At 37.2% G+C, this 12,509-nt stretch overlaps 1 protein-coding gene across 3 annotated transcripts in view; it reads left to right on the forward strand.

Moving 5' to 3' along the window:
• The window catches only part of LOC138853425 (uncharacterized), a 34,567-nt gene extending 22,482 nt beyond the window's left edge, over positions 1–12,085 (forward strand). For all 3 annotated transcript variants that reach the window (XM_070089918.1, XM_070089917.1, XM_070089916.1), the window contains exon 4: positions 989–12,085. In XM_070089918.1, coding sequence (XP_069946019.1) covers positions 989–1,044 — 56 coding nt within the window. In that variant the 3' untranslated portion in view covers positions 1,045–12,085. The remainder of the gene's footprint in view (positions 1–988) is intronic.
• Positions 12,086–12,509: the final 424 nt, after the last annotated feature.

The following is a 12,509-nucleotide window of genomic DNA, read 5'->3' on the forward strand; positions in this document are numbered from 1 at the left end:
TTCACACAAATTTCAAAAGATGCCAATTTCAAAATAGGGTCCAGAATAAACAATCAGACATTCCTAGCATTAAAATAACATTTTATCTGTTCATTAGTCACTTCTCCAGGCCCCTCTTATATTACTTTTGCTTTCCATTTTGAATTTTTATTCTCACAAAAAATGAAATATTTACTGTTATGCAGACTACTGCATTATTATAATAATTGTATAAATAATGTCAACCTATTCGTGACTGCGTATTACACTGGCCAGTTGGACACATATTGGACAGTGACATCATTTGTTTACTCTTGAACATCGGCAAAAATCAAACATTTCTGCTACTTAGAGCTCAATTTCAATGTACATTTCATCGTGAAACCAATCAAAATCATCTCCATTTCTGTAATATATCTTCTGTTCTATCAAATGAGACCAAGAAAATGAGAATACAACCATAAATACCATTCAAAAATACGCAGCAAAGTCACTATTTTAAACCAAAAACACAGTTTTTTTTTTCTCTCATTTTGCACTGTGGGCTACAGGATTTTTTTTATACTGTGCACACTAACCACGCAGACCCATTCTTTCATATGTAGGCCTACCAGCTTTCTTCCACCAGATTTGAAGGAGCTAGAATTTTTGTGGGGCAGACACTGGCTCTCAGGCCATAATATTACAGGACCAACACAAAAGCGTAAAGTCCACAAAGTAAATGTGTGTTTTTTGAGCAGACATTTTAAAACATTTTGAGGTTTAGGTAAATAAAACTAACTCATTTAATAAATGCTATTTTAAAGTGGGTAATGTTTTAGTCATTTATAATAATGTGTGTACATTAAAAAATAGATTTATATTTACTAAACAGTAAACATCCTCATGAAGTATTTATGAGAGTGCATATGAAGAACTTGTTTAATATTTATACCGATCCACTTTTATTTTATTTTGTACGTATGTAAAAATGTTTCGCATCAAGTATTTACTCAAGAATTTATTACAGTTGAACCTTGCTCATCTGGAATTGTCAATGGGAACCAAGAGCTTTTCTTGGAGTAGACATAACAGTTAATCCAAGAAGTGGCAGCAGCAGCAGCAGAATTACAGAACATGTAATTCATCCCGCCTAGATGTGAGACAGATTTTCTGTTAACTGGCAGTGGGTAGGAACCATTAATAGTATACGTTTTTAGAACTGTTGTGTCAGCATGCCTCTGTTAAGATAGTGATGGAATGAATAATGATGAAAGTGTTTCTTCTTTTTCGGGTCACCCTGCTTCAGCGGGAAACTGCCGATGTGTTAATAATAAAAAAAATAGTATTTATAATGTTACTGATTAGAATGCTATTTGTCAGGGTTGATGAATTAAAAGAACATAAATAACAAAAAAAAGGCACAATACCATGACTGGAAGAACATGGTTTAAACTTAAATTTTCTTTTTTAATCTATGTATTTTTTCTTGGTTTTATTAGTTTCTTTGTTGGTTTATATTATTACCAGATAGTTTATAGTTTATATCTGGGCACCTCTGCAAAGACAGTGATTATGTGTGAATGATGGTGAAAGTGTTTCTTTTTTTGGGTCACCCTGCCATGGTGGGAGATGGCCGACGTGGGTTTCCATTATCACTGAAACTAAAAGTTCCATCATACCATTAACCCTTAAACGGACCAAACGTATATATACGTTCACTCGCGCAGCGCCCCGAATATTTTGAAAAAAAAAAAATATATATATATATATATATACAGGAAGGCCCCGCTTTACGGCGTTTCACTTTACGGCGTTCCGCTAATACGGACATTTCAAATTATGACCAAAACTCGCTATACGGCTCCCCCCACCTGACTTTCTAATACGGTCACCGTGCCCCACCCTGTTTGTTTACATTCTCCATGAGCTCAGTAAGCACTAAGTCTCTCCATTTTGTCTGGAAACTCCAAAATTTCAAATGTTTTTAAAAGTTATTTCATATTTTATATATACTCTGATAACTATACTTATGTATACCTGTACCTAAATAAACTTACATACTGTGCTGGCATGCAGGTACACATTAAAATTGGTAAGTGTCTTATGTCTCCAGACGTCATATTAGTAATGATAATAATAATCATCGAGTCATTTAAATGTCGTATATTATGTTAATATACACATTTTCATTAATCCATCCATGATATTTTTTTCAAAATTATATAATAAACACGATGCATAACATATAAATAAGATAAATACACCCCACAGTAGAATAAATAAACATAAATGTGAGATGTGGTAGCAGACGACTTGCACAAGTGACGCCATATTAGAAATGATAATAATAACAATACTCACCGAGTCTCATTAAATGTCGTATATTACGGTAATATACACATTTTCATTAATCCATCCATGATATTTTTTTCAAAATTATATAATAAACACGATGCATAACATATAAATAAGATAAATACACCCCACAGTAGAATAAATAAACATAAATGTGAGATGTGGTAGCAGACGACTTGCACAAGTGACGCCGTATTAGAAATGATAATAACAATACTCACCGAGTCTCATTAAATGTCGTATATTACGTTAATATACACATTTTCATTAATCCATCCATGATATTTTTTTTTAAATTATATAATAAACACGATACATAACATAAAAAGATGATAAATACACCCCACAATAGAATAAATAAACATAAATATAAGATGTGGGAGCCACATAACTTGTACAAGTGACGGCAAGAATAACATTTTCTCTAATCTAACATAAGAGAAAATGTGTTACTGGGGGTAACTGTAGAAAATTATTCCTTTCGTATGTATGTAAGTAAGTTTATTCAGGTATACACAAATACAGTTACATAGATTATCATACATAACAACATACGTGTAGAGAACCTAGGATAACCCAAAAAAGTCAGTGTGACTTATTTCCATTGCCTTCACTCAGAGCTTCATTTCTTCTCAAAATGATGTTACATGAGAATGGGAGTGTTCTTCTTTATTAATTCTACCGTATCAATGTAGAGACAACCTGTACACAATGTAACTTGTACACAAACCAGATGTGTACACTTCGTTTGTTTACAAAACTTACCTTCGCCTGGTTTGTTTACATAACTCTGCGCCTGCCCCCTCTCATGTACTCATTCTTTCTCTCTCTCATTTATTCGTTTTATCTCATTTACTTACTTCTGACCCTACATTAAGACTACAAATATTTTAAGGTAAGTAATGAGTGAACTGTATATACATTTTATCGCTCTGGGATGCTTAAATATCATAGAATAGTATGTGTGGGTGGGGTGGCCTGGTAAGGTAGCCTGGCTATTACCATACGTACCACACTTGATTTCTTACAATAAATACTACTTGTCTCACCCTAGATTAAGACTATAAATATTTTAAGGTAAGTAATGAGTGCACTATGTGTGTATTGTACTTTTTTATTGTTTTTTGATGCCTGGTTCTATTGCTAACTTAATATATGTTAGTGTAAACTTGTTATCTAGTGTTTGTATGCATTTATAAGTGGAAAAAAAGGGTGTTCCACTTTACGGCGATTTCCGCTTTACGGCGGTAGCCTGGAACCTAACCTGCCGTATAAGTGGGGCCCTCCTGTATAGAAAAAAAGAGCACATTTTTTTAAGTATTATAGAATAAAAAAAGAAATTTAGGGTCAATACTTACCTAGATATGAGTCCATGAAGTTGGCACTTGGCGATCACATGACGGCAACATGGAGCGCTGCAGCTTGCAGAAATTCTACATATTTGCAGTTTTCTTCCATTTTTTTTATTTTCCTGGTTTTCATGATATGATAATTATGTTTTATGGAAAATCTTTTGATTTCACTGCCTATTGTTGTTTATACAGTGGACCCCCGCATAACGATGGCATCGCATAGCGATTTTTCCGCATAACGATTACTTTTATCGCAAAATTTTTGCCCCGCATACCGATTAAAAACCCGCATACCGATTTTCGTCCGAGACGCGTCCAATGTGCCCTCACATGTGCCGGCCGTCCCATTGTTTACCAGCCAGCCTCCGCGGTAACATCCAAGCATACACTCGGAATATTTCGTATTATTACAGTGTTTTCGGTGGTGTTTCTGGAAAATAAGTGACCATGGGCCCCAAGAAAGCTTCTAGTGCCAACCCTGTGGTAAAAAGGGTGAGAATTAGTATGGAAATTAAGAAAGATTTTGAAGGGTTTGGGGCTAACCCTGAGAAGCCTATGCCAGTTGTGGAATCCATTGTGCCTACTTCAAAGATTAAGGAAATGTGTGCAGAGTGGTTTGAACTGCAAACCTTTATAGATGAAAATCACCCTGACACAGCTGTTGCAAGCCGTGCTGGTGACTATTTCAATGACAATGTTATGGCCCATTTTAGGAAAGTCTTGAAGAAACGGGAGGTACAGAGCTCTATGGACAGATTTGTTGTGCGACAGAGGTCCAGTGACTCTGAAGCTGGTCCTAGTGGCATTAAAAGAAGAAGGGAAGTAACCCCAGAAAAGGACTTGCTACCTCAAGTCCTAATGGAAGGGGATTCCCCTTCTAAACAGTAAGAAGATAATGCTCTCCCCTCCTCCCATCCCATCAATCATCACCAGATCTTCAATAAAAGTAAGTGTCATGTAATTGTGCATGCCTTTTTCAGTTTGTGTGTATTAAAATTAACATTTCATGTGGTAAAAAAAATTTTTTTTCATACTTTTGGGCGTCTTGCACGGATTAATTTTATTTCCATTATTTCTTATGGGGAAAATTAATTCGCATAACGATTATTTCGCATAACGATGAGCCCTCTTGCACGGATTAAAATCGTTAACCGGGGGTCCACTGTATACCAATATTATATACAAAATTATTATCATATTGTCATAAACACACATGTACACACTGACAGGTGATTTTGCACACCTGGCTGAATCACATTCTATTATCTACAACTATATACAAGTATTTACATGTCCTACTTATGTTTCTAGAACTCCACGACTGTATGATACTCCATGAAGCATGGATTCATACAGAGTGCCACCCCACACTGCTGACAAATGAATCGTGTGTCCTTCCTCTGCTGGGGTCGTTTTTTGGTGGTAGCACACACAACACACTTTTTCTGGACATTCTTCTTCTTTCGGATAGGTGGTATTGGTACCAGATAGTGACAGTTAGGAGTGATTCGGTCCGGCACTTCCCCCTCTGGCTGTTGTTAGGGGACAGGTTGTGGTGTGACAGGTCACTGTTGAGGAGCAGGTACAGGTGTGGTACCATACTTTCTTGCTATCTGTTTGACAGCATTCAGAGAGAATTCTGCAAAACGTTGTCATTTTCCAGTCTTTATTTCGTACATATTGAATGCATTGAACACTGCAATGTGTACAAGGTGAAAAAACAGTTTTATATACCACTTGTGACTCTTACACACACAGTCAACAAATCCTATCATCATGTCGCACTTGTTAACTAGTCGCATATTGTTCGTATAGTCCACGACAGCAGCTGGCTTTACAATAGGTTCTTTGTTGAACTTGCTCAGTCTGTCTGTCTGTACCATCTCATTTCTGTGGATGGTTGACAGCAATGTCACATCCTGTTTGTCATGCCATGTCAGTGCCATGATGTCATTAGCATGAAACATTTGCACTGCACCTTCAACACTGCCTCCACTGAACCTTGGCATATGTTTTCTATTTCTTCTCACTGTTCCACATATATCAGTATTGTTCACATGTAGGAAATCAGCGAGCATAGGGCTTGTATACCAGTTGTCTGTGTACAATGTATGGCCCTTGCCAAGGTATGGTTCCATCATCCTGCGAACAACATCACCGGAAATGCCCAACATCCGTCTGTCATCATTGAGTGTGTTTCTCCCTGTGTATACAGTAACATCCAACACAAGACCACTCTCACAGTCACACATAACAAAAAGTTTTAAACCAGAGCGATTACGTTCGCTCGGTATATATTGCTTGAATGACAAGCTTCCCTTGAACAGACTCAAGGACTCATCAACAACAATGTTCTTGAAGGGATAAAAGTATGCACTGAATTTCTGCTCCAAATACATAAACACTTCCCGGATTTTGTATAGAAGGTCATTTCTGTTTGGCGTATTTCTGTCTGAGAAGTGCAACATTTGTAGCAACAGAGTGAATCTGTTGCAGGGAAGGAGGTCACGGAAAACTGGAGTACTGATGAAGTGGTCTGTGGACCAGTAATTACGTATATTGTTCTTATAGACGTGGCATAAGCATGACAATGGCAAAGAATAAATACATTTCAGCCACTGTTGTGTCCTTCCACCTGTGCAGCCATGACAATTCTCCAACCTCTGTTATGTTGACCATGACATATCAGTAATAATTGTTTGTCTGGGTCACTATCAAGTTCATTATAGGCTCGTCAAAGTACAACTGGAAATAGTCTAACTCTGTAGACTCATTCATTATGGGACATTCTGGCTGGATACCACTTCCACTCGCATCAAAATCACAAGGCTGTGGCACGAATATACTTGTGTCCAGTTCCACTCACGATCACATGGTGCAGGGTGGACCTGTGGCATGGGGCGAGGGGGAGCAGGAGGAGGGACAGGAGTGGAGGCAGCACATGGTTGAGGGGATGCCGGGCGGTCCTTTGTCCACCCACCGCGCCATGTGGTCCAGGCGCCATGCCACCCACCACTACTTCCTCCATCCCCGCATACTCACCTTCATGATCACTTTCACTGTCAGTGGCCGGGGTTTTGGATCGTGACCTGCCATGACTCTTGGGGATTGCATATGGCACACTGCCTGAACGTAGATAACGACGCCTAAACATGCGCTTTACTGGTGAATAATGAACTTCACTATTGCTAGACGAATCCTCGATTGGCATAAAATCAATCTCATCATCACTTACATCACTTTCACTATCACTAAAACACTGGGAAAATAATAGTTTCCTCTTGCGACGTTGCCTATGGGTAACACTCGCCACTTCAGAGGTGCTTGGCCAGGGTCTTGTGTGGCCACACTGGACACCCCAGAAGTGCTTGGCCTAGGGTCTGCTGTGGCCACACTGGCTACCCCAGAGGTGATTGGCCCAGGGTCAGGTGTGGCTACCCCAGAGGTGATGGGCTGATGGTCATCTGGGTTATCGTTGACATTTTCACTAATTCCTTGAATATTACTGGCCCCATTGGTGTCAAATCCACTAAACTCACGATCTGTATCACTTTCCTCGAATAGTAGAGTGTTAATACGACGAGGCGTGAGTGAATCATGAGGATGTGCCATGATGTTGACCCAGGATGGAGCTGAATGTAACTGGTCCTACCGTGTGATACCCAGGCGTCCCAGATTTTTTGTATACCGCGCACACTGAGTGCTCACACCCATTCTCTCATGTCTAGGCAACTCAGGCCTAATGTGCCAATTTTGAAGGAATGAAAAATAAAACATATATACGTTTGAGATGCTACACGAGAGAACATATATATACGTTTGGACCGTTTAAGGGTTAAATTTTAAATATAAATTTGAAACCATGACCAGGTATATAGAAGTGCAACCTATTTCAGAATTTGGTTAATTTGGTTAAGCTACCTTGAAGTCATGTACCCAGATGAAAAATTAATTCCCCTCTATTTTAAATTTATACACTAGCTTCTTTAAATGTGATCTGTCACTTTTCTTTTGACCTCATGTAACTATTTACTTAGTGTTCAGGAATAAAGACTATCTCATATTATCATTAGTTATAATAACACTTGCTAACTTACAAATACTTTTTAGAGCAGTGCATAAAAAATAATTTAAGAAGGGGTAGTCAAGCTTTACAGATGAACAAAGCAAAAGTTTTTTTTTTTCAATATGCTGGCTGTCTCCCACTGAGGCAGGGTGACCCTAATGAGAAACATTTTCACTATCATTCAAGCATAACCACTGTCTATGCAGGTGTGTGCAGATATGACAGTTCATATGTCACTCAAAACAGCAAATATCCCAAACCCCTCCTCTAAAGTGCAAGCATTGTATTTCCCACCTCCAGGACTCAGTCTGGCTAACTGGTTTCCCTGAATCCCTTCACAAAATATTACCCTGCTCATACTCCAACAGCTTGTCAGGTCCCAAAAACCATTTGTCTCCATTGACTATCTAACATGCTCACATATGCCTACTGTATATCCAAGCCCCTCTTGCACACAAAACCTCTTTTACTCCATCCTTTCCTAGGACAACCCCTACCTCTCCTACCCTTCACTACAGATTTATACACCCTCCAAATCATCCTATTTTGCTCCTTCCTCTTTAAATGACCAAACCATCTTAACAATCCCTCCTCAGCCCTCTGAAGCATGCAGTTGGAAAAAAATAAAAAAAAATTAATTCTTGTACAGTTTGCTGTGTTTAACAAAGAAAAATATAAACTATACTGGTACCTTTTACTTAGTAAAGTAAAATTTTATTTGAGTTTCACATTAAAAAATTACTCCTGAAAGGAAAAATACAAAACAGTACTGTATTAAGTAGATGCTTATTTTAACAAATTATTCAAACTAACTTTGTTCTTTACTAAAGGACAAAATACTCTTAAGTCATTTGATTTCAGAATTAGAATCTTTCGTCAAAATTATATAAAGGTATACCAGTTTCTCGGCTTTATTCCTAATATATTTTGAGGTGTTGAATATATCAGTCCAAACTAGGAATATATTTTACACTAGCATTGGAAGATGCTGGTGTATGCAGCCCACAAATATCTTCTGGCATTGTCATTATTCATGCCTTTTAATGCATGCTACCCTGGAGCAGGGAGTATTATTATTATTATTAAGGGGGAAGCGCTAAACCCGGAGGATTATACAGCGGGAGCAGGGAGTAAGATAAGTAAGTCTAATGAGTCAAATAAATGCATCTTATAAAAGGGATTTGTTTTATCTTTCATCTTAATTATAATGGGCAATAGAGCTGGATATTCCTCTTCTGTTACTCTGTTATGTTTTTGCTTAAAAGCTTATTAAAAACTTATAAAAAAAGGCTAAAAATATTTATAACTTATTAAAACCAACATCTTTTCTTCTTTCAACAAACCGGCCGTATCCCACCGAGGCAGGGTGGCATATTAGCATTAAAACCAGGATTATTATTTTTTAACAATGGATATGGTATATTTGTAGAAATGCATATACTCTAGGTATGGTAATACATTATATTCATTTGGTCTTAATTGACCATGAGTTCAGTGTCTTAAAACAGGAGTCTTATTTTATTTAAAGTTTATGGTGCCTGAATTCTGTGAATTTTCAGGTCTGATGATACTTTTTTAAAAGTTTACTTTTTATTTTTATATTTGTAGCATTTCCTCTTCATTTTTGTAATATACTCATAGTGTAAGTCAATGTTTTAAGACCAAATTTTTTAAAAAATATTAGGGGGTTAAACCTGTTAACCCTTTGAGGGTCGCCAGGCCCTCTCAGAGACTTGTTCTCAGGGTCGCCAGGCCCTCTCAGAGACTTGTTCTCAGGGTCGCCAAAATTTAAAAAAAAAAAAAAAATCTTATGAAAAGATAAGAGAATCTTTTCCCGATCATAATGACACCAAAAGTATGAAATTTGATGGAAAACTTACGGAATTATGCTCTTGCGAAATTAGCGGTCTCAACGATGTTTACGCATCGGCGATTTTGCCCACTTTGAGCCCAATTTTCGGCCAATTCCAGTGTATTAGTCGACAAAAATCATAACTATTTCGCTAGAACTCCATTTTTTCTATCGAATGAGTACAAAAAACCACCCATTTGCCAATTTCAACTATCCAATAAAGTGGTCAGAATTTAGCAATTTTGCCAATTTCACACAAATTTCAAAAGATGCCAATTTCCAAATAGGGTCCAGAATAAACAAGAAAGACATTCCTGGCACTAAAATAACATTTCCTCTGTTCATTAGTCACATCCCCATGCCCCTCTTACATTTCTTTTGCTTTCCACTTTGATTTTTTATTCTCACAAAAAAAATAAGATTTACTGTTATGCAGACTACTGTATTAGTGTAGAAATGATATAAATAATATTGGCTCACTTGTGAAAGAATATTAGACTCGCCAGTTGACGTGTATTGGATGCTTAGCTTGATTTGTTTACTTTTGAACTTTGGTAAAAATCGAACATTTCTGCTACTTTGAGCTCAATTTCAAGGCACTTTTCATTGTAAAACCAGTCAAAATCATCTCAATTTCTGTAATATGTCTTCCATTCTATACAATGAGACTAGGAAAACTAGAGTAGAACAATAAATACCATTTGAAAATACAGTGCAAAGTCGCTGTTTTAAACCAAAAACACTGTCAAAGTTTTTTTTTTTCTCATTACACACTGTGTGCTGCAGGATTTTTTTTATACTGCGCACACTGACCACATAGACCCATTCTTTCATATGTAGGCCTACCAGCTTTCTCTTACTAGATTTGAGGGCGCTAGAATTTGTGCGTACTAGTACGTCAACAACCCTGGTGCGTAAGCCGTACTAGTACGGCCGAAACCCCGAAAGGGTTAATGAGTAATACTCTTTTTTTTTTTTTTTTTCAACACATTGGTTGTCTCCCAGCGAGGCAGGGTGACCCAAAAAGAAAAAAAATCTCCAAAAAGAAAAATACTTAAATCATCATTCAACACTTTCACCTCATACATAATCACTGTTTTTGCAGAGGCACTTGGATATGACAGTTTAGAAGTCCCTCCAAACTGCCAATATCCCAAACCCTTCCTTTAAAGTGCAAGCATTGTACTTCCCATTTCCAGGACTCAAGTTTGTCTAACCAGTTTCCCTGAATCCCTTCACAAAATATTACCCTGCTCACACTCCAACAGCTCGTCAGGTCCCCAAAACCACTCGGTATACAGTGGTGCCTCGAGTTTCGAGCAGCTCCCAACTTGAACAATTATGTAAGTGTATTTTTGGGGGTCTGAAGTGGACTACGGCTTACAAGCCAGTGTTGGTGCTGTAGTACTACCCCAGAATTCTAGCAGCTTCAAATCTAGCGGGAGAAACCTGGTAGACCTAAGTATGAGAGAATGGGTCTAAGTGGTCATTGTGCACAGTATAAGAAAATCTTGCAGCACGCAGTGCATAATGAGAAAAAAAAAAGTGTTTTTGGTTTAAAACACTGACTTTGTGGTGTATTTTTGTATGGTAGTTATGGTTGTATTCTTGTTTTCTTGGTCTCATTTGATAGAATAGAAGATATATTGGATTAAAAGTACCTTGAAATGGAGTTCAAAGTAGCAGAAATGTTCAATTTTTGCCGATGTTCAAGAGTAAACAAATCACACCATGCATCCAATACACGTCAACTAGTGAGTCTGATATTCTTTCACAAATGCGCTGATATTATTTATACCATTTTTCCAATAATGCAGTAGTCTGCATAACAGTAACTCTTCTATTTTTTTTTTTTTTTTTTTTTTTTTTTTTGTGAATAAAAATTCAAAATGGAAAGCAAACATAATATAAGAGGGGTCTGGAGATGTGACTAATGAACAAAGGAAATGTTATTTTAGTGCTAGGAATGTCTGCATTGTTTATTCTGGCCCCTATTTTGAAATTGGCTTTACTTGAATTTTGTATGAAATTGGCCAGATTACCAATTTCTGATCACTTTATTGAGTAGTTGAAAAAAGTAAATGAGCAGTTTTTTGTACTTAATCGATAGAACAAGTGGAGTTCTAGCAAAATAGCTATGAGTTTGGTCGACTGGAACAATGGAATTGGCCGAAAATAGGGCTCAAAGTGGGCAAAATCGCTGATGTGTAAATATTGCCGAGAGCGGTAACTTCGTGAGAACGTAATTCTGTAAGTTCTCCATCAAATTTCATAGTTTTGGTGTGATTACCATTGGGAAAAGATTCTTTTTTAAATTTTTCAACACTGAGAGCAAGTTTATGAGCAGAGGTCTCAACAGTGAAAGGGTTAAGCATTGCCATTAATTTGATCAGAATGTTCATGTATGCTAGTGGATTTCTTTGTGCGGAACATTATTGTTTTTACACGTAAGCTACACATTGTATATTACATAAAGAAATAAATTTTAGTTTTTTCCTTGGCCAGTGTTTTAAAAATTTTTCACTTTCTCTAATTTACATTATTTAGCATTTATTTTTTAAATTCCATCATGCATTTGTTCTTCCACCTATTTAATTTATCCAAGTCTATTCAAAGGGAAGTATTAGTAGTCTCTTTGTATAAATGATTTGCATGGCAAATCGTTTATGCAAATAAATATGATAGGGGAGCAATGTGGTAGATGTTGCAGATGTATAGAATAGGTAGTTATTATTATTATTATAATAAAAAAGAAGTGCTAAACCACAAGGGCTATACAGCGCTGCAGGGCAGGAAGGAAGCGAGGGCATCAGGTGGCAAAAGGGAGATGGGCGAGTAATAGGTTATGGAGAACAGCGAGGCAGTGGATGGTGAAAGGGTAGAGGGCAGCAAGAGATTGAGGTAGAAAGGGCTGAGGGGAGTG

This window comes from Cherax quadricarinatus, chromosome 30, assembly GCF_038502225.1.
Source record: "Cherax quadricarinatus isolate ZL_2023a chromosome 30, ASM3850222v1, whole genome shotgun sequence".
Taxonomy (NCBI): Eukaryota; Metazoa; Arthropoda; class Malacostraca; order Decapoda; family Parastacidae; genus Cherax; species Cherax quadricarinatus.